Source organism: Citrus clementina, unplaced genomic scaffold, assembly GCF_000493195.1.
Source record: "Citrus clementina cultivar Clemenules unplaced genomic scaffold, Citrus_clementina_v1.0 scaffold_4, whole genome shotgun sequence".
In the NCBI taxonomy this organism is placed as follows: Eukaryota; Viridiplantae; Streptophyta; class Magnoliopsida; order Sapindales; family Rutaceae; genus Citrus; species Citrus x clementina.
In genome coordinates, this window is record NW_006262274.1 from 10,496,169 (window position 1) to 10,518,348 (window position 22,180).

The following is a 22,180-nucleotide window of genomic DNA, read 5'->3' on the forward strand; positions in this document are numbered from 1 at the left end:
TGTTCTTCAAAGTTCTATTTTTCTTTTTAGTTACACCATTAGACTTAGGTAAATAGGGAAGTGTTGCTTCATTGATGATCCCATGACTCTCACAATAAGCATTTAACATGCTTGAATCATATTTACTTCCTCTATCAATTTTTAATATTTTAATTCTCTTATCAAATTAATTTCAACTTCACTTTTATATATTAAGAATATTTCACTTACTTCATATTTATTTCTCAATAGATATAATTTTGTATACCTTGAGAAATCATCAATAAAGGTAATATAAAACCTTTTGCCCTATTAGTCATGGTCTATTTCAAATAATCAAGATTGTTGTGAATTAAGCTGAGAAGTTTAGTTTCTCTATGTTGACTTTATTTACATATCTTCCTACAAGATTTGGCTTCCATATACCTTGCATTTATCATTAGACAAGCTCAAGTTAGACCGTAAACTAAGTTCTCTCATTTTCTTAATATAAGAAAAATTCACACGACCAAGTTTCCCATGCCAAAGATCAATAGAGTCAACAATATAAGCAGAAGAAGGAGCATTTTCATTCATTATGACATTGAATACATTGAGTTTGAAGAGTTCTCCATATCAATGCCCTTTCCCAACAAACATCTCACTTTTTTGTCATTACAATTTTATCACCCTCAAAGGACACTTTGATCCCAGCTTTGCCTAACATATAAAAAAAACACTATATTGTATCTGATCTCAAGAACATGGCATTTACTAGATGTAAGCTTGAGAAGAATTTACCCTTGCCTAGGACTAGTGTCGACTAAGAATCACCAAGGTAAATGACTTCCTCTCCTTCCTTTACTGAAGTATATTCAAAGAAAAAGTTTATATGCTACATATATGTCTTCTAGCGCCAAAATCAATCACCTAATATTTGCTTCCATGCACTATGTTCATATCAAATACAACTATAGCAGAAATTATGTTGTCTCCTTTTCCTTAAGTTGTATTGGCTTTAGGAGGTTTTTTTTATCTCTCATTTGCTGAGCTTTATGCCTAGATGGATTAGCATAGTTACCAATAGTTTTACAAACAAAACAATGACGTTTCTTTTTAACAATGAGCTTTTTGGGGGTATTAGGGTTTTTATTATTAGGATTATTCTTTTTTTCAATAGGTTGAGCAGTGTTCTTTATTAGACTTACATTGAAATGAAATTCCTTTGCTTTATTATATGCATCTCTAATTCTATTCTTCTTTTCGATCCTAATATGTGTAATAGCATCTTCAAGACTTGCTTCTTCTTATGCTTTGAGGTTTTAATATAGTCTTTTCATGATTCTCGAGGTCTCTCATTTAAACCACTAGTTAAAAATCTTTGAGAAGAAATATTTCCTTATTTTTAAGATTATTAACCAACATATGGTGTTCATGTATTTGGTTAGACACGGATTTACCATCCATCATCTTAAAAAACAGAAAATCACCAATATAATATTGTTAAGTCTTAGCATCTTCAACCACATATTTTTTATTAAGTAGTGCCCATATCTCATATGCATTCTTATATGGATAATAAACATCAAAGAGAGAACTAGCAAGAGTGTTTAGTACACAATGCAGACCTTATTACCAGCATTCCAAGTATGTAGTTTCTTGTCATAATTAAGAGTGGGCAAAACGGTTCGGTTTGATTTTAAGGGTAAAAACATAATGGTTTAAGAATTTACCAACCAATTGGTTTGTATTTGGCTCGATTTAAAACTGAACCGAACCAACAAATAGATTTGTTCAGTTTAATTTAATTATAAAATATTTTAATTAACATATATAAAACTTAAAATGTAAAATCAAATTTAAATTTCAAAACCCTAAAATTATGATTGCATCTCTCTCCCTCACATCTCTCCCTTATGTCTGCCCCTTTCCTCATGGCCCAACCCCTCAAGCCGACTCAACCGTCACACGCGGCATAGTCAGCCCTCTCAATCTCTCCCTTGTCTCATGCCACGTTCAGTACCTAGCACAACCCCTTAGCGACAGCATAACCCCTTTCCTCAAGCACAGTGATGCCATCATTAGCCCCTTACACACAGTCATCTTGGGTACTGCGGCCTGCAAGTGTCTGTTTTTTTAAATTTATGCCCTATTTTTGTTAGGGTTGATTTTGTGCTTGACTACTGGTGTATATAATATATGGGTTAGTGGACTTAAAAATGGTGAGCAAATATAGTGGTTGTGGCTTGTGGCAGTAAAATCGGTGTATAACTATATATTGCGACTGAGAATCCATTTGCGAGAGAATTTTAAGTTGAAAAATAGTGAAAGTTTAGATAGAAAATAGGTAATAGTTAAGTTGTACGACAACACTCTCCTTAAAACTAAATTCCATGCCTCAAGATACAATATCTTGGTGCAAGAAGGATTGTTTAAGGTAGTTTGATCTTTAGGATACAATGACTTCTATCAGGATGTTGCACTTCAACATGATAGTTTAGGATAGCAAAGCGTACAATAATGAAAGAAAGCGCAACGAAAAATAAAGAGGGGTTACCCCCTACATTTGAGTTATTAGGCAATACAGATTCTTGGAACAAGCTCCTCTATTGGGCTTGGTTTCATGTGCATGGCCCTCCTCTTTATGGACTTATTACCACACTATATTTAGTTTATGTACACAAACCAACTTATACTCTTTTAATTAAGCAATATGGGATATTGATATTTTGAAATATCAACTCAATCTCCAGCATTATTGCGAGTTCATGTGTACACTAATGACCTACAGAAAAGGAAATTAAGTGGAGCGGTAGAAGACAGAAAAAGAGCAGAAGAAAGGATAACAAATATTATTGAGACTTCATGTGTACAATATAGATTGTGATCAGTTATTAGACACGGCACAAGTATGCATGTTGTTAAACAAACTGACTTTTAATAATTAGTAGAATACCTTGGCTTTAGCCTTTGATTGGTACACTAATAATCTTGAGCATAAAAATCAATAATCTCACTGACATTAAGCTGAAACAAAGAAGAAGAGTCATTATGCATCAACCACAACATATGCTCAAACAAAATTGAATCCACATCAACAAAAATAACCCTCTTGTCCCTCATCATCTTGTGGGCATTCTTTTTGACAACTGATGATGAATCAATCAAGATCCGAAAAGGGTTCTCGTCTAACACGAAAGGATCAACCAAGAACTCTCTCTTCTCCTTGCCGACGACGACGGTCACCGGATCCCCGAGCCTTTCTTCTTCTGTGACTCTAAGGTGCTGATAGCCTAGCCTTGACCTCGTGTTGGTGTTGCGCCTTCTCAATATTGAAACCGGCAAAATCAAGCAATCCATAATTAAATTTGTAGATGCAACTAATTAAACTTATGTGCACGTATATATATATGTATATATAATTGTGAAACATTGCAAGTGAAAGTGAAGGAGAGTTTTGACAGGAACCGAGAGAATAGGCCGGCTAACGGCTAAAGATTGAGAAATGTGAAGTAAATTGCTTTCTTAAGCGAAGGGGAAATAATTTTGGATGGTAGTTGAGTTGAGTCTTGAGAAGGCTTTGCTGGCAAAAAAGAGCCGTTAAGAGTGAGGCATAATCTTCTTCGAAGTAGGATTAGAATATGACTGCCGACGTGTCGGTATACGCGTCTCGTATGCAAGTGTTGGATGAAATGTCATATTTATCATTCACTTTTTTGCCCTTTTTTCCTTAAATATCCATCCTTCATACATAGACAGAAGTCATTTTAATTGGCAAACTATGGTCAGATTTTTTTCAATTTAGATTTTGATTGAAGATAAATGCTTGTGTATCATTTATTGGGATAATGAAGTTGGTGGCAAATAGAATCTAAAGCGGAAAACAGAAGACTTGTCCCCTAGTGTCAATTAAATCATATGTTGTTGTTGAGCATTAACTTTCAAGGGAGCGTTAACATTAATGTTTCATTTCTTAAATGCTGCATATTAATGAAGCCGTTAGTAATTGTGTGGCATTTTGGTATTTTGCAACCTCAATGTAATAAGAGCTTTGCTTTAACAAAATTAAAACTCATAAATGAAACAAGGGCATATTGGCTTGGCCGGCAACAACAAACCACAAACAAATTCGTACAACAAAATTGACTTTTTCTCAGTTTAACGTTGCATTTGCTTACACTTGGAAATTGCACGTAAAGCAGCCGTCCAGTGCCGGTCCTACTTTAACGTTGTTATACCCCATTTATATATATATATATATATATATATAAACATTTCAATTAAAAATTGACAATATTACACTCAGAAATAAATTAAAAGAAAAAAAAATATGCATATATATAAATGACCGGGCGAGCCAATGCATAGACATCCGCAGTAAAAGTGCGGACTCAACCCTTACATCGATATAAAAACCTTTCCCTCCATTTTAAACACCTTTAAGAATGTAATTGACCAGTCCGCAAGGTCGTCTACAATGAAGCATACCGTCCATCTCTTTTCTACTGATTATAACTCACAAAGTTAAAATAGTCTTCGTTGGGTCGATCAGCGTTATCATTATCCGGGACAATATTGCACAACTTTTTGCCAAATTGCATTTCAATTTGCAATGAAACCATGCACGATACATTCTCAACAAGTGCTGCATTAGTCAGCAAGCAGCACATCTTCATGTAAACATTGTACGGTTTTTCTTGAAATTAGAGGGATTCCAATAAATAATCTGATGTAACTCATATTGGGATCTTTGATCTGTGATTAGTATAAGTGTAGACCTCACTGGAACACAGTTATGAGAAACCAAAAATAAATTAAAGCTAAAAAAGCAATTTGATCTGGCATTTCCTCAGCTACCAGTGATAGCCATATTTCAATCAGATAGAGAAAAACGCTTTAAAGCTACTGAATAAAGATATAAATAACCCATCTAAAAGGAACAACAAAAAGATCCTCTACCGTTTGTAATCAGTAAAGCAGCAGCAGCATGTTAGCATATGGAATTGACCTCTATCCTCTATGCAAGAGCCAACACAATGTCAATACCCGGAGACACAAAATCTTGTTAATTGTGAAGCATCCTCATTGCGAAGTTTGGCCGGCCCATAGTTGGTACATATGCATATTATGAATGGGTTGTTGAGCAGCATTATTGTAAAGTCCAGCACCCCTGTTGAGGGGGCTACTGCCATTATCATCAGAAGACTCACTCGAAGCTCCTTGTGATGGAGGACTAGATGTGGTCATAGGTGCACCGAAGCTTAACATATGGGGCGTTGGTGCTGAAGAAGGCCCAGATTTCAAAAAATTTGAGTTCGACTTTTTCCCCTCCGCAATAAAACTGCCCACAATTACCTGTCAGGAAGAGAAAACAACAGTTCACATTACAGAAATTCCATTCATGTCATGGAAGTCATCATGTGCCAAAAACTTGCAGAAGTTTTACAAAGACGAAAACAGCAGTTGACCCATACCTGCACTGGAGAAGCTGCCATGAGCATTCCTGCAACTAAACCACCCAAAACTCGGCCATCTGACCCAGCCAGGGACACACTCAACCCACCACTTCTGCTGCGATTACCATTATTATCAGAGAGCAAGAAGGAACCGGATAGTGAGATAATTTCAAATCGGCCCTGCAGAAGAAAAAGGTCACTACGATAGAGGTAAGTTATACAAAATTAGGAAAGGAACCAAATTGCAAAAGATATGCCTTCACATTGATTTAATAGACATTTCGCACTATCTTTGGTAAGCGTGCATGTTACATGGCACAAATTTTGCAACAGCAGCATGAGTAAATGACTGGAGACTTGTTGGGTGTCAAATAATTTTTTATGTTGCTCAAAGGGAATAAGGAAGAGGGAAGACCATCAGTTTTATAAGCAGCTTTTTATGACAAACAAATAAAGTCACCCTACACCTCGGCACTATAGTAGAGTGCTAAAAAGTTCACCTCTTCCAGGCCACAGATGCCATGCGGATCTAATTACAATTCCCAGCTGCATTTGACAACAAATTGTAATGATCATCTAAAGTCACCCTACCCCTCAGCAAAGACTATCGCGAATGATTTAGATTAGTTGCTCATTAGATGCAAAAAGGGAAACACTGGCAACACTCAAGATCTGTTTACCCATAAAGGATGCCCACATTATTGGATCCATAACCATTATAGAAAAGTACAGCTAGAAGATATTTAGCCCTTGTCAAACAGGTAATTTTGGTATTAAAGTGAAAAGACATTCGGTTAATACAATATTTACAAACTCAGATGAAACTTTCATTAAGAATTAGTCATTAACAATCAACTAACACTGTAAAAGGCCTATGGCCATTTAATGGGAGAAGAAAGTATAAGGAAAAAAGTCGCAAGCATAATTGCCTGCTTGATTGTAATAAACTAATCTGTTCAATGGAATATTCAGCGTAAGTATTAATTCTAGCTAGTTTCAAATCACTGTCACTGGAATTACAATAGCTAGTTCACCCAAACATCATGCTGAAAACAATCTCAAAAACAATACCAACATTCTATTCCATAAATACCACCTTAACTGCAAAGACCAAGCAGACCATTTTGAAATAACTACTAAAGCATAAAACTCAAGCTCGTGTTTAAAACAAGCATCCTTGACCTCACAATTAGTATCACCTACTCACCAGCTCCATCAGAAGACATTTCTATTACAACAATTAATACAGTCCAATTATAGAATCTTTTGAACAAAAAGCAAACATCTAAATATTTTGAATGTCATCAGAACTTAACTAAGTATAGTACCATATACAATTACCAAGGGCGGTACAAGAGACACGGGGTCACACCCCACTCTCATCAATGACGGAAAATTTGGTTTCTTGTCATGCAATGGGCTTAATATAAATGGCCTGATAAAGAGTGGCGGGATGCATGTTGAGTTTCCATTCGCGGGGTTGTGTTGTGGGTCCCACAGCCACACAATGGAATGATCGATACACATCCCTACCTCTCTCCTAGGGGGGATGAGAGAGAGCCCTTCTCTAGTGACTGAGCGTCCATTTCAAAAAGTGAGGACCAAGCTACTAAAAGAAAAAAGAATACAAATTCCAATGCACTAAAAGACCGCTATCATTAATTAGGGATGGCAATGGGACAAATATGGGTTGGATCTATCCTACTCCAAATCTAGATCTGAGATAAAAATTGAGATCCATATCTGTTCTAAATCCGTCATGGATTTATGATTTTTGCTCCATATTCAGATCTAAAAAAACAAAGTAAATAAAAATCCAGACCTTCTCCAAATCCGCCACGAATTTATCAATTTTAATTTTTTAGCAAGCTAATTGCAAAAATTTTATAGATTATAAGAGAATATTAACAAATTTATCTTTATTTTACTCTAAAACCCGACAAGAAAATAAGAAAGCAACAAATATTTGAGGGAAAAAAATGTATTGTTATCAACTAAGACAGATAATTCACTCAACTAAAAATTTAGAAGAAAATTCAGTCAATTAAAAATTAAGAAAAAACTCTGAATTTCATATAAAACTAATAATATTGTACCTTATAAGTGTGACATTGATTTCAGTGAGCAAGGTATAAATTTAATTGGATTATAGAAGTAGTAAACCATAGACAGTTAAATAGTTATAAAAATTAAATTAAATTTTATAAAAATTAAATTAAACTAAAAGTCTCCTTCTTGGATATGGATATGGACCCAGATCTTAAATTAGATTCCATCTACTCCAAATTCCTCTTGGATTTGCTCATCTAGATCTGTATCCACTCCAAATCCACTTTAGATTCATCCAAATACAATCCATTTGGATTTAAATCATGTGGATCATCGATCAGGCTTGCACCATTGCCATCCCTATGACATTAACATTCTATCTTAATAAAGTAAGGATGCACACACACACTCTTTTGCACAAGGACAACAGAGCCCTTACAAATCACAGCCAAGAGAAGTGTATGCATCATATTCTGAAAGTAGACAAGCAATCAAGCTGCTAGTAATATTTAATTTGAAACAATTACCATATATTAGTATAAAAAAATAAAACGAATAAAGAGACTCAAAAACCTGAGAAGGTTAGAATACCCATAACAGCTGTCAGATGTTAGAACATGTCAAGTGCAGAATGCACTTAGTATATTCATTTACATCCATGTTTCCTATAGCCTAATCCATGATAAACTACGACCAGCATCTGCACCAACAGCTATTTTAGATTTTTTTTTTTTTTTTGGGGGTTCCATATAGGGAGGACTCCACCTTTATTTTAATAAAACTTAAACAGAAAATGATCTTTAGAAAAAAGAGATTTTAGCGTTAACATTTTTTTCCTTTGGAGATCTTCGCACTGCCTTGAAATGTTGAAGGCATCCTATCTAAGCTGTGCCACAAAAGAACCTATTCACTCTAATCAAGGTACAGTTCATTACATGGATCATACAAGATTATCAAAAGTACCTCATATGTCACAGTACCACCAGACATCGTTGGTTGGCGAAGTGTAACATTGCAGATGGCACCACTTGCAGAGAGAATACATACAGTTCGAGGCCCTTGTTGTGAAAATGCAAAAATTTTCGATGATATGTCCTGCAAACAAAAGGAACACACTACTCAGAAGACAAATATTTTCTGAACAACAATATACTATTGGAGATAAGTAAACTGTTTACACCCTTTTCCTCACCAAACAGGAAATCTAGATATAATTCTATAGCATAAGAATCTATGAGATGGGAAAAAAATTGATATTTTCAACTCCATTCCTAAAAAATTCTAATTATCTGATAATTTTAATTGTATGATAATTAAAAATCTATTCGAGCTGAAGCATGATCAAAATGCAATTCCTAGTATACCAATTATTGACAATTTTCTCCATTGATAATTAACATATAAAGTAGTAATTTTACGTCACCCAATTTTTTTGAATAAACTGCAGTCTACATTTTTCTCTTCCACCAGTAGGCTAGTACCAATAGCACTTTCTTCATGACATGCAATTATATAAATATCGGTGCTGAAGTGCACACATGAATTGAATACGGTAAGTTCTAGGTCACCAACACTTGACTCATGAGGTCTGTCTGGAAACAAAGAAAGACTTAAAACCAGAAGTCCAAAACAGTAAATAAGTAAGACATTTATAAAAGCAATTTTACACTATTACCACTGAATGTTAGATACAACTTTCATCATATTAACACCAAGGCCTTGTCCAAACTCTTGGCAACTGCATCCAATATGCATGCTAGATTGTCATATAGTCTCACTTATACAATTCGGCTCTTTTCCCATCATGCAATTTACACCAAAGAGGAACATTCGTCAAAGTTGAAAGAAGTACATTTTATGTGCGCTCAAACTGTCAATTTCCTATTTAACAGAAGAATCTCTATCGATTGGAAACTTGAAAGGACCACTTGCCAAAAAAGGAAACTGTGCACGCCACAACATTTTTTGGATACCAGTTTTAAACTTGGTACTATAGCTGAACCTGCAACCTGGGTTGTCAGGAAACTCATGGGATATAAATGTCTCAGTTAGGCAGCGCCAAGGGGTTTAAACCCCAACCACTTTTAAAACCAAGGGTCTCTTACCACTCAACCAACCCCTTGGTGCTGTGTGCACTATATAAACCATCTACAATTGTAATATTAGCTGCAAATAATGGAATACAGCACATAAGGCTAATTTAAATCATTAATCATTCCATCCTATTACAGTTGAAATGTGTTGGATGATTTTGGAAGATTTCCTAGGATTTATTGTCATTATGTATAATATTTGGTTATGTGTTATTTTAGGTAATTGAGAGATTTGTGAACTGTGCAAATATTTTAGGAATCAGATTTTATTTTTCCTTTAATTAGGGAGATTAGTTACTCAATTTGTCTCTTAGAAGATCTATAAATTCTTATGTACAGAAGCATAATAATATATACCCTATTTGTCATATTTTTGTTCTCTTCTTTAAAATGTGTAAACAATGTTTATGCCATATCTACTTAGATTTATGTCCAAATTTAACCATTTCCTTGATCGAAGCAAACTAGGAACTAACTGACAAAAAAGATATTAAAGTCCAATCATCTTGTACAGTAATCCAAAGTGATTATATTTTCAACAAAAAATGCAAGACCAAAAATTTTAATGACTAAGTTATAAAACTGAAAAACCTATACCCTCATGAAATTATTTCCCATGGAGGAAGCAATTCCCACCAGGTTCATTGTTTGGCCTCTTGAGTGGAAGCAAGAGGTCAAGGACTTGGAGATGTTAAACATTATTCTTCTTGCAGGCCATGCATTTCAAAAAGACAGAATCTACCAATAAAATGGTGGGCCATCAAATTAGAATCCTAAAATAAAATAAATTGCATATACCACTTGAAGAACCAAAGAAACCACTTTTTTTTTTTCAAGAGAAACAAAAAGACCAAATCATGCAGATTTTAGCAGCAATAAATCAATGGGATTTCAAACTGATATTTTAAATCCTGATATTTATCTTATTTATATCAAGTGAAACATAAGTATTTACATCTCCCAACAATCCTGAGAATTATTCATAAACCGTAAAGCGTTATACTGAATTATCTTTGACATAGATAACTCTTAGCAGTTCAGATAGAAGCAACCATGCTGTCAATGAATAGTAAACGACTGTTTATTTAGGAAGAAAAAAGGTAAGATAAATAAAGATGAACCAACTATGTCATTAACTTTATACACAACATAACAGCTTATGTAAAGGAAACAATCTAAAAGTAATTGAGGCATCATTACTATATCACTGATTTGAGTGATTTTTTTTTTTTTTAAAATAAGAAATTATAAATTATATTAATACCAAAGAATTGTTACAAGGAGTGGACCAACTGTCCACTGAGAAAGCAAAATAATAATGAAAACTTTTTTGTGCTATACAAAATATGCCAATCCCCCTTTACAATACTAGACCAACCTGGACACCTATCCCAAAGCACTCTCCCAACTTAGATGAATGAAGAAAAAAGATGAATCTTGGAACTCCTTAGAAATTGAAGCCCAAAGCAAAGCTAGAAGAACTGATTGAGTGATATGTCACTCCATTTTAACAATTGTTGGATACCCTGTGAAAATGTCTCAGTAATTCTTTGTATGACTAATCACATTTCTTCTTTATGTGGACATCAAAATTCATGTCTTCATTGACTCTAAAAAAATGTTTCTCTTTTCAAGATGTACATGTCCCTTTTTTTCCTTTCCTCAACAATGGGAAAGATAGGCAAAAGCCATCCTTTCCACTGATTGTCATCCTTTGTAACTCCCAAGAGTTTTTATGTCCAACACTTAAGTTGTATTTGTACTAATAGAACACAATACCTTGAGCAAAATCCAAGTACAGTAGCATGACTCTAAATAATTAGATACAATGCCAAAAATTGTTATACAATATGCCAAGAAAAGGGAGCTGTAAAAGCCCCACTAGTGTGGTCTATTACCCATTATGCATAGAAAAGAAAGCTAGTGTAAGTAGTTTCTGAACGCATTATGCAAGTAATTTCCCATCTTTTATTGAAAAATTTGGTCTAAATAAAAAACATCCATATAATGTTGTTACTTCCTCTAACACTACCACAGCCCATTGCTTTAAATCAACATTTATTTAACAATTGGCATCAAAACAAACCGATTATAAAATTCAAGAATGAAAATCAATTGATACCTCTCCAGCCTTGACAGTGATGACGTGCGGAGTAAACCCTACTCCTCCTACCCCACCTGCAAAGAAATAAATGAAATCAGTATCTTAACTAATGCTATACAACCAATAAACTCACAAATATAAGAAATTTTAAAAAACATAAAGAATTTACCCAGCGCATCGAGCTGCTTCTTCCCTGAACCAGGAGGCCGGCCGCGGTGGCGCTTAGCAGAAGGCTCCGAGGCCGACCCAGCAGCGCCGCCTCCGCCGCCGCCAGAATCAGCCAGAGAACCAGGCGACTGGGCGGTGGTTGCCAATCGCAACGCAATGTTACCGTCGGGCGTGTACTTCCTCGGGCGCCCACGCTTCTTCTTGGCTGGATCAATGCTAAAGCTGCCGCCACCAGTCCTCAACGAAGGCGATCCGTCAAATACGCCGCCGTGCGGCAAGGAATCAAGTGGCTGCTTCGGCTGTAATTGTGATTGCGATTCTGATTGCGATTGCGATTGCGATTGCGAAGAAGAAAGGGGGTTGAAAGAGAACCTAGCGGCCGCTCCAGCTGCGGCGTTAGGTGGCATCATGGCGTTGGTGTGGTACGATGTGGGACCCATCATGATGTTTGGTTGCTGATGCTGATGCTGATGCTGATGCAGTTGGGGCGGTGGTTCTCTCGGGTCCATTTCTGTCAATTCCTTTTTTCGAAGAAAAATGTGTGTGAGACTGAGAGAGAGAGAGAGAGTGAGTTTAAGTAACAGAGCAGTTCTTGTTGTGTGAGTTATCTACTTCCAAATGGAACTTCAGTCTCATCTCAGAAATAGAGAGAGAAAGTAGAACTACGAACGAAAAAAAGGAAAACTTGTATGTTTTCTATTTTAACTTCGAGTAGGGTTTTAAAATGTAAATGGGGTTTTAAGTTATGTTGTTGCAGTTTTTTCCGCTTTCGGACACGTGGCATGCTATTATAGGTTTCCGTGTTTGGGTTAGTGGGATTGGTAGGGGGCTACCTACACGGGAAAAAAAAAGAAAAAGGGTTGGCATAAATAACGATCCTTAGATTGATAGATTGGCAAGAATCTTAAATGATCTAATCAGGGTTTTGCATTTAAACAAGTTTAGTTTAGGTTCTTTCATTTTCTATATTAAAATGGGAATAATTGAGTGAGAACAAATATACGACAAATACTTGATGAATAATTAGTATGACATTATTTTATTTCAAATGATAAGAGTATGTGATATATTATTCACTAAGTTGATAATAGATTCACAAGCTGTATGTGAATATATTTTTCTTATCTATTTGACAAAATAAATGAGATTATTTAAGATTTTTGCCAAACTAACAATCTAAGGATCAACTTTAAAATGTTAGTAGCTTTTTTTACTTTTTCCATGACTTATGACACAAAGTTATATAATAATTGATTGAAACATCTAAACCTCCTTACAACTCATTCAACATAAAAAATCTATTCAAATTTACTTGATATATTTACAACTATTATATACTTAACAAAATCTATTTAGTAATGATAGAACTACAAATTCTTGAATAATATGATGTAACATGATTAAATTAGTTAGACTAAATATCTCTTGATTCACGTGGTTTATTTTTATTAATTATTTTATATTTTCATTTAACTAATAAATTAACATCATAACAATTTATACAAAATAAATTTATAAATAATTTATAGCTCTATCATTAATAAATATATTGAGACTTAACCTAAATCAATTTTGTTGTAGCACAACCCAAATTTCCATCATCACTAACATTTGAGGACATATCTATCCTCTTCTCATATTTGTGATAATATTTGAGGACACATCTATCCTCTTCTCATATTTGTGAGATCAAATCTACGCCTATCGAATTAAGACTGCAAAAACCTGAACTCATCCAGCTCAACTTTTGCTAGGAAGGGTGGATTACCATTAGCCCGTGACATCAAACTGCTTTTCATATTGGTATAGCCTTGTTGTGCAAGGTTTGCCTAGACCCAAGAGCTGAAACCAACTGTTGAACCAGTATACCATCACCAAACATCAATACTTTACCATCTGTTGAACTTAGAATCTAGATTGAGCATCAAACACCCAAAATCACCGTCGCCACAGCTTTGTTCACCACAGATGGTTCACTTGTAGTAATCGGAATAGCACATGCTCGCGGGGAAAAAATGAATAAACAAATAAAAATCAAAATGGTAGAATAAACATCACTCATTCTCGTACAAGTGTACAACTACTGCCTTCCAATCCCATTACAATGTGTCTATCAAGTAAAGTTGTACAAAGCCATATGGGAAAAGCAATAAGGCAGGTCAAGAGTTCCTTTTGTGGGTCTCATAATAACTGTCGAAGTGAAAGCCAAGAAGATATGAAAGGACACATGGACATGGGCACAAAATTAGTACAGAATATAAAGAATATTCTGCCACTGAGTTATACAAGTTCCGGCATAAACTACTACATCAATTATCACCACTATTTTAAGAGATTCATCCAAACTCCAAAACATCAGTCATTTTCACTCTAAAATTTTATCATTACAAATGAGCAAAAGTGTAGGTAATTGCAATAAACAATTGCAGCTGTCCGGAAAATTTGCCCCATCTTCTGATTTCTATCATGACGCTAGCCTATACAACACACATCAAAACAAGATATCCAATGACAGTATTAATATTGACAGAACTCCAGTGAGAACAATTAAATATGCCCCGAAAATACAAGAAAACAGAAGTTGAAGCTGCATCAATTTTGAGAGGGATGCTGGAGGTTTTTTCACCTTGTCAGCAAAGCAAATCTAGGAATTATTCCTTTCGGCTTAACTACAATAACTGGCAAACATTCCCGTCCCACCAAAGTTGTCTGATAAGTACTCACATGTTTCTAGCACCTAATCTCGTATGAACCAGCTTTGGTAATATAACGAACCCACTCAACAGTATTGTACCCACTCTTCTCCCAAACCTGCAGAAAATTGCCAGGGTCAATTCCAAGTTCTTCCTATAGAAGGAATGCCTTTTTTCTGAAGTGAAAAACAATTACCTTGAGAAAACGAACACGTAAACCTGATGCTGTGAACATGGGAACCTGCAATGACAAATATAAAAGTCAGTCAGTTTTCCTCCTCTGTAAGAAATTATGCAGATTATGTACATGTTAATTTCAGAAGCTGTAAATGAAAAGCTAATCTTTCATATATTTTTAACACTCTTCATATTCTCATAATGCTTAACTTTTACAGATAACAAAACAAATAGCTAAAGCTACATAACTGTAAAGCATTCATAGTAACCATTTATAGATGTCAAGCAACATCTATCTTCTACAGAATCAGGGGATAAAATGTTATCAGAAACCACATTACCCCTTTCTAAACTTTCATCCGTAGGAAGAAAAAAAGTAATCACCAAGTCTAAATCCAAGGCAACATTGATCAGTTTTTTAGAATAACGAACCACAGACCTTCTTCAACTATTCAGATCAGCCAATCACAGTCAAGGTTCGATAGAAGGATAATGGATATACTCCCAAGTAACTCAAGGATAATATTCCTCGTCTCACCAGCAGTAACCTCTCGCATTTCAGTTGAAAGCGATGGAGAGGGCAAAGTAGGCAATAAGTTCCAAATGTAACCAGTGATTTTGCATAAGATAGAAAGTTATAAAGAAAAAAAAAAAGCTTATTCTATTTATAACTTATTAACCAGTCCATTTAACCAGAAAATGTTTACTCCAACTGCTGTCTAATAATGCTAATCTAAAAAGTGCAGACTGCATGATGGAATCCCAGTACAGTACCGCAACAATGCAGTGAGAACAACATTTGATCTCCTGACTATACAACATGAAGTTAACAAGGCAACAAAACAATGCATAGCACGTTATCATGCGACAAATAAAATTATTCGCATGAATGCAATTTAAATAAATTTCAGTAGAACATAATAAGAAACCTGAAACTCCATCTGAATTGGTGGCCTTGTCCACGATTTCTTTTCGGCCATTGTGGAAATCAACTCAACCTCTGCACTCATGGTTGGCTCAGTTTGTCCTGGAAATTTTCTTATCCTGCAAAAAAAATGAAAAGATGATACTAAGCAACTTTTTGGGATTAAACCTAAACAGCAACATGAACAACATAAATGAAACAAAATAACAAGAGCAGATGTGTGAGAAGATAATTTGAGCTACATTATTTCTTGTTTGAAGAAGAAAGAAAAAGGTTTAATTGTTGCAGCTATAACAGAAATGAAGTATTACAGTTAAAACACACTGCATCTGGCCTCAAAATACTAAAAATGATACAACTAAAATAGACATCAATGCATAATATCATGAAATAATGATGACATTTCATGACCTGAAATCAGAAGGTTAAATCTATTGAGCCTGCTTAAACTCCATTCTCAAATCCGCATTTACTAATATGAAATAGAAATTGTCAACAATGACCAAAAACATTTTTAGATGCGTGGAAAGCATGTACAACCCAAAGATCAATGAGGCTAATGGGGTTTATGCTATTTCTCACCTTAAGTGCTCTACTAGAAAACCAACCCAAATTAGCTCAGAAAAGCACTGTTACACCTTGATCTTACACAATTATATTTTAAGACTTACAAAATATATTCAAGCAAGTTTTCAGAGCACTTCAGTAGTTAATTGTAGTCAAAAGCCTCTCACTTCATATCACTTTCAACATTTCTACATCTAAAAGCTGCCAAGATCTCATGTTATTGGAATCAAATGCATCTCACTGATGCAGCCGTACATGAATTTCATAAACTCAGTAGGCCTTTTCATTAGCATTTTGAAGTTCAAATATATTCCAACTAGCACATACATAATTTCAGACTCTCTACCATCAATTGGGGTTCAGATATAGGTTTCTGATATTTCATCCTTTTCCAGAGAGAGTTACTTATAATTTTAAAAAAATTAACAGAAAAATAAAGTACATTTGATGGTGTACAAAACGAACTTCTATATGAAAACTGCAGGAAAACAAGAAACTTTCTGAGCACATAAATAAAAAAGAAATAAACAGATAAAAAGTTAAATTTAAAAGAAAAGCGTAAACAACATTGTGATAGCAATGTCAAATAAAAGTTAGACTCCAAATAACGAGTTGAAATACTCACTTCCAAACCAAGCAATCAATTGAAGCATTGTACTTTGCCCGGCCTGATGTCACTTGGAAACTTGTCTTTGCCGTCTGTTTTGGTACAGGAATTTTGATGACAACCCCAAGCGCAAACATTTTTGCACCAAAGACACTCTTTATCTGAAACTTAAAATACATAAGCCAACCACATAACTCTGGAAATCTAAAGACAGCTTCAGAAATGTCATGGTACAGACCTTAACATTTACTTCCATACGTGTTCGACCAAGTTCCTTAATAGTTGGCAAGACACGGAATGGAAGATTTACACCCTCGGTGATACGATACCTAAGGAAAATAAAACAAATAACCAGACATTATAATTGATAACTTATAGCACCCACAACGAGATAACACAATATTTAATATTTATTAGAGACTCCCATATAGGAATGACAGAGAAATCAGCTCATAAGAAATAAATTATGAGTAGGGAAACAGTGGCTGAAACAAGAACTAAAATAATGAATGAAGAGTCCAACTTAAAACCAATAATGTTAACTTCCATGATCTGTGGGAAAAGATTATTGAAAAAAAGAATAAAAAATGGCCATAAACCAACATAATGAACTTCCTGAAAACTATTGTTGATCAAAATGTAAAAGTTGTTTAAGGAGCCCAACAGTTGAAAAGCATGAAATCCATCAAAATGAATATCAAACAGTTCTTATCATTGTTAAACAGCAAACAAACAGTATCATGTTTGATGAAGTGAAGTAACAGAAGTGTGGAAGAACCGGAAAAAGCAGAATTTATAACAGGCTGAGGTGCCAATAAATGGAGCAAATAACTGTGATGGCATGCTCAACTACTGGATGCTCCTTTTTTTTTTTTTTTGGAAATGCTTCTTTTGTTAGAAAATAAAGAAAATGAAACAATACAAAACATATGAGATGGAATCAGTACACAAGCAGGATTAAATTAACCCGTTATCTGTGGATTCCACCCCTACGGTTGTCTGGCCGCTGCCAGATCACAATCTAACTTCCAGAAAACAGATTTGGATCGGTTTCCAGAAAACAGGCAGTGATCACACTTTCTATATTGCACCACAGTTTGAGAGAGAAATCAGAAATAAAAACTGTTTTCTGAATACAAACACTAGAGATGCAAAACTAACAACTACAATACCATAAACAAAAGCAGGATAACAATATCAAGGGCTCATATCAAGTGTAAAGAAATTTACAAAATCCTTCACTGTGGGAGAACCCAAATTGAAAATGGGAAAAGAAATTACTTCCTTCTCCAGCAAAATCAAATTGGGTCTTTGTTTTCATAAACTTTTAACCCACTCAAGCCCTCTCTCTTTGTAATCATTGCCCTCAACCCTTCTACAACCAAAAATTGTAAAGAAAAAACATTGGAAACATTTTACAAATCAAAGAAGAAAGTCTTTTTAAGTTTTCCTCAGGTGTGTTAGTTCTTCATGTGGGAAATAGATTGACCTAGATGCATCATGTCAATCAACACTTGTTGCTAAGCAAGTTCATTACTATCCCTGGGTATAAATTCATGACTAAGCAACTGATATTTCTACTAAATGCAGGTATCTTCAAAAGCAGCAATAACTTTCACTAGAAAATTGAAAGTTTCACATTTTCACAATTAAAGGAAAATCCGAAAAATGTATAAACTAAAGATATAAGATTGTAAGAGAAGATTTCTCAACTTACTTCATCAATTCAAATTCACCATCTGGTGGCACAAAACTCACTGTCTTCTCTGAGTTAAACCTTGTCAAGTTTACACATTGATGGAAAGTAACATCATCAAGCTCAATTGTTTTACCACTGCAAGAATAGTATTTTCAAATATTAAAAGAAACTGACTTGTAAATATAATTATCGTAAGAAAACAACTAAACAAAGCAAACTTTGCACTGTTGAAACCAAATTCAAGTAAAATCAAAAGGCACCATGATCCAAATACCAGAATTTTGAAATTAAAAAACAGCAAGTAGTATGTTTAAAGGATAGTTATAAACAATTTGTACATAATCATCCTATAACAATTAAAAATGAAAAAGAAATATATAGAATCACTACACTATGAACTGTTCTAGGAAACCATGAACTTTATTAGTTTAAGCTAAAACACTATGCATGACAAAAGCCACTGCTAATGCAATCATTATACTAGAAGCAGGACATTGTAACAAGTATGCAGGTAACAAAATCAAAACCATTGCAACATAGAAAGATAATACACACATGCTATCACAGTCTAACCTCTTAGTAGGACGTGATTTCAGCTGTGACTCCTTCTCAAGGCCAATTTTGTCATTTAAACCTAACTTCAAATCAGGCATTCCCGAGAGGAAGCATTTCATAAGAATCTTCCCCGTTACATCACAACGTAGAACACTACCTAAAATCACCAAGTTAATTGTAAGCAACAAAGAAATTGATAAAATAAAATAATCATCAAAAATACTTTGAAAAACAGTTTCCTCACCTTTTGAAGACATCAGAAGATTTACACTTTCCACAATATCAAGAAAGACCTGCACAAACAAATTATAGAATCCAGTAAATTGGCTACCATGTAGACTCACAGAGAGAGAGAGAGAGAGAGTTTAATCACCTCATTTTTCTTGTAAACAAGTCCCTCTCTACGCCAACCAACTGCACCCGTAACTTGTAAAGTTGCATTAGGGACAGGTCTATCTGTAGGCTATTTATATTTGCACATGACAGAAATAAACATTAAACATTACTTAAATAGCAGGAACATAGAATATTAGATGAACCCTTAAACACATGCATCAGTAAACACATTGTTTGAGGACAAAGATGAAAAAAATTAATCAGAAACAGAAGTCATAGAAGTCTGCCTTAAGAAAAGCATTTACTAAAATATGTTACTAAAAAACAACTAACCTTGGATGAAAATGGTGACCGCACCCCTTCTTGAGTGATATAAAGCTTTAAAATCTCAGGAGAGAGATTCTGCGGGTAACCAAAGTCCATGATTTCTGCATTATAGAGATTGATCACAATCATTCACGCAATTTAATGGTTAATTTAATGCCAACTTATGGAGTAAAAAGATCTTAACAGTGCTGTAAACACACAATATTTTTCATTTTAAAATACCAACTTGTACAGTTTGATTCTATTGCATCTCTTTTATTTTTTATATTTCCAGATGTGATATTTGAAACACTCAATATTTTTCATCTTAAAACACCAACTTGTACGGTTTGATTCTATTGCATCTCTTCTATTTTTTATATTTCCAGTTGTGATATTTGAACTTAAAGGACTGTCAGCTGCCGAATTGAGCACAGTCTTTCTGTCAATCTCTTGGTGGAGTAATTAAGTCCTACGGTTACACTACTTTGTTAGTAAGACACTTTCCACACTTCAATTGATATTTTCGATTTAGCTATTTCTTTATCACATTTTGGTAATCCAGATAAAATTCGAAATCCAAACCCTGATTGGGATTCCGGAATGGAAGGTAAAAAGTATCGCGAACAAGATGAACCATCCAGATAAAAACGAATAAGTATCACGAACAAGATGAACCATCTTGTTTAAGTTATCCTTATAAAGCTAGAAACTCACTACATTTTATTAGAATCAACAACATCCAAGAGATGCAAAAGCTGTGGGAAAGAGAATTTATAGCACCAAAGGAACTATTTGTCTGGTTTAATAAAGACATTAAAGAACTCATATTATAGTATATTTCCCTCTCCCTCCCTTCAAAAGAAAAAAAAAATGAATATGATGTTACAGAACCTGGAAATACGGAATTCTTCCTTCACAGTAACTGAGCTGTTCGGAAAAACACTGAAGTACAATTATTTTTTGCAGGTTGGAATTTCTACAAGATGCTTTGAACTACAAAATTGTTTAATTAAGTAGACTATGGTGATTTTCTGTGGATATCTGAGAAGAAAAAAAGAAAAAAACAATTTATTCATTTCCTCACATGATTCAACATTATACTTAACCTAGAACAAATAAACAAGTTATGCACTGGTCCAATCCAATCATCAGTCATAGCAACTTCCAGCCATCATAAATTTATCTATCAAAACATATTTAACAATCAATATCTCAGTTGAATCCCTTACCATCCAACAGCTCATAAATCAGAACAAAATTATTCCGAATAGCATCTTCATCGAAAGCACCACCAAAATAAGATTTAAACAGAGCAACTGCCTGCACAAAAAACAGCAGCCTAGCAGTATTGAGCTACTACTCATCGAGAACATTCTAGGTATGAGCTACATTAAGATGATAAATATTAAATACCTCGACAACAAACTTAAATGCGCAAGCGACATTAGCGTTGCTGCTAACAACAATAACAATGTAAACATTGCTGATTCTCATGTAAAAGAAAGAGCAGCCTCCGATCTGGCGCACCGGACACGTCCCTAATTCTTTTGTTTGCATAATATGCGTTCGAAATGCATCCACCATATTTCCCCTAAAAAAATTATAGCGAAAAGATTTGACATTAGTTTTAAGAAAAATGGGGAATGGGGAAATGTAGACAAACAAATGAAATTTAATATATACATTAAAAAAAGAAGTAATTACCCGACATCGTCGCGATAGAGACGATTGATGAGGACATCGCCACGAAGATTTAAGAAGTAGATAGCAGAAGCAGCCACCGGCATCTCCGATCCAGTGGGATCAACCGTGATAACTCAAGGTGAGGGTCCCAGATCTGGGGAATTTTAAAAAGAAAAGACGGTGGTGGCAGGGATTTGAATTGGGGGAAGAGGACGATGAGAGTTTGTTTAGAAATTCAAATAGCTCGTTGCGAGTTTTTACAGAGTTGGAACTTGGAAGTCTTCAGGCTTTAGCGACGTACTAACACTAGTCCCTGTTTCACACGTGCCGGCGAGTGCGTTTCATGAGAGGCCCAAAAAAGAAATGATTAATCGAAGTGGATAAAAAAAATAAAATTAACTCAAAAGAATTGAACAAAATGTAAACAAGCTTAAAAGATGGCGTTGAGGCAATATAAAAAGATAAATAAGAAGTTTTTCATTCGTGATGATCGATTTTAAGCTCTGTTAGGTATTTTAGTGTTGCAGGAATTGCAAAACCCGGATATGAATATGGACGTAAGTGTATTTGGCTTTAGATTCATATTGTTGTTTTGTAATTTAGATCTACATACAAATTTGTAATAATTAATATAGATTCGGATGTCGGTAATAGTTGTACAAATTCTGACAAGATATTTTAAATATTTGGATTTATACATTTAAAATATTTATTTATAAAATTATAATATTGTACTTATTTAAAAAATAAAAATATTAATCATCAAATATTGAATAAATCTAAAATAATTGTTAATAATAA

The 22,180-nt window shown here is 34.5% G+C and overlaps 3 protein-coding genes across 5 annotated transcripts; all 3 read right to left on the minus strand.

The window, feature by feature from the left end:
• Positions 1-2,786: 2,786 nt before the first annotated feature.
• Positions 2,787-3,544, minus strand: LOC18044091. Its single transcript, XM_006436660.2, has one exon. It carries the CDS (start codon positions 3,316-3,318, stop codon positions 2,941-2,943), a length of 378 nt encoding a protein of 125 aa, XP_006436723.1. The 5' UTR covers positions 3,319-3,544; the 3' UTR covers positions 2,787-2,940.
• Positions 3,545-4,772: 1,228 nt separating this feature from the next.
• LOC18044092 (AT-hook motif nuclear-localized protein 13) lies at positions 4,773-12,520 on the minus strand. The gene is made up of 5 exons (XM_006436661.2): positions 11,830-12,520; positions 11,679-11,734; positions 8,427-8,558; positions 5,433-5,594; positions 4,773-5,313 (listed from the first exon to the last, which is right to left on the minus strand). Exons 1-5 carry the CDS (start codon positions 12,335-12,337, stop codon positions 5,041-5,043), a joined length of 1,131 nt encoding a protein of 376 aa, XP_006436724.1. The 5' UTR covers positions 12,338-12,520; the 3' UTR covers positions 4,773-5,040.
• Positions 12,521-13,848: 1,328 nt separating this feature from the next.
• On the minus strand, positions 13,849-21,941 carry LOC18044093 (AP-2 complex subunit mu). 3 transcript variants are annotated; one of them, XR_002906013.1, is made up of 14 exons: positions 21,401-21,941; positions 21,110-21,287; positions 20,926-21,016; positions 19,721-19,815; positions 19,425-19,514; positions 19,296-19,344; positions 19,070-19,208; positions 18,515-18,631; positions 17,036-17,126; positions 16,816-16,958; positions 15,628-15,742; positions 14,718-14,762; positions 14,455-14,639; positions 13,849-14,305 (listed from the first exon to the last, which is right to left on the minus strand). XR_002906013.1 is itself a non-coding variant. In XM_006436662.2 (14 exons), exons 1-13 carry the CDS (start codon positions 21,481-21,483, stop codon positions 14,559-14,561), a joined length of 1,317 nt encoding a protein of 438 aa, XP_006436725.1. In that variant the 5' UTR covers positions 21,484-21,941; the 3' UTR covers positions 13,849-14,305; positions 14,553-14,558. The 3 variants fall into 3 exon arrangements, 2 of the variants coding, with proteins under 2 accessions (XP_006436725.1, XP_006436727.1); XM_006436662.2 differs by having other exon boundaries at positions 14,553-14,639; XM_006436664.2 differs by having other exon boundaries at positions 13,849-14,639.
• Between the last annotated feature and the right edge of the window lie 239 nt (positions 21,942-22,180).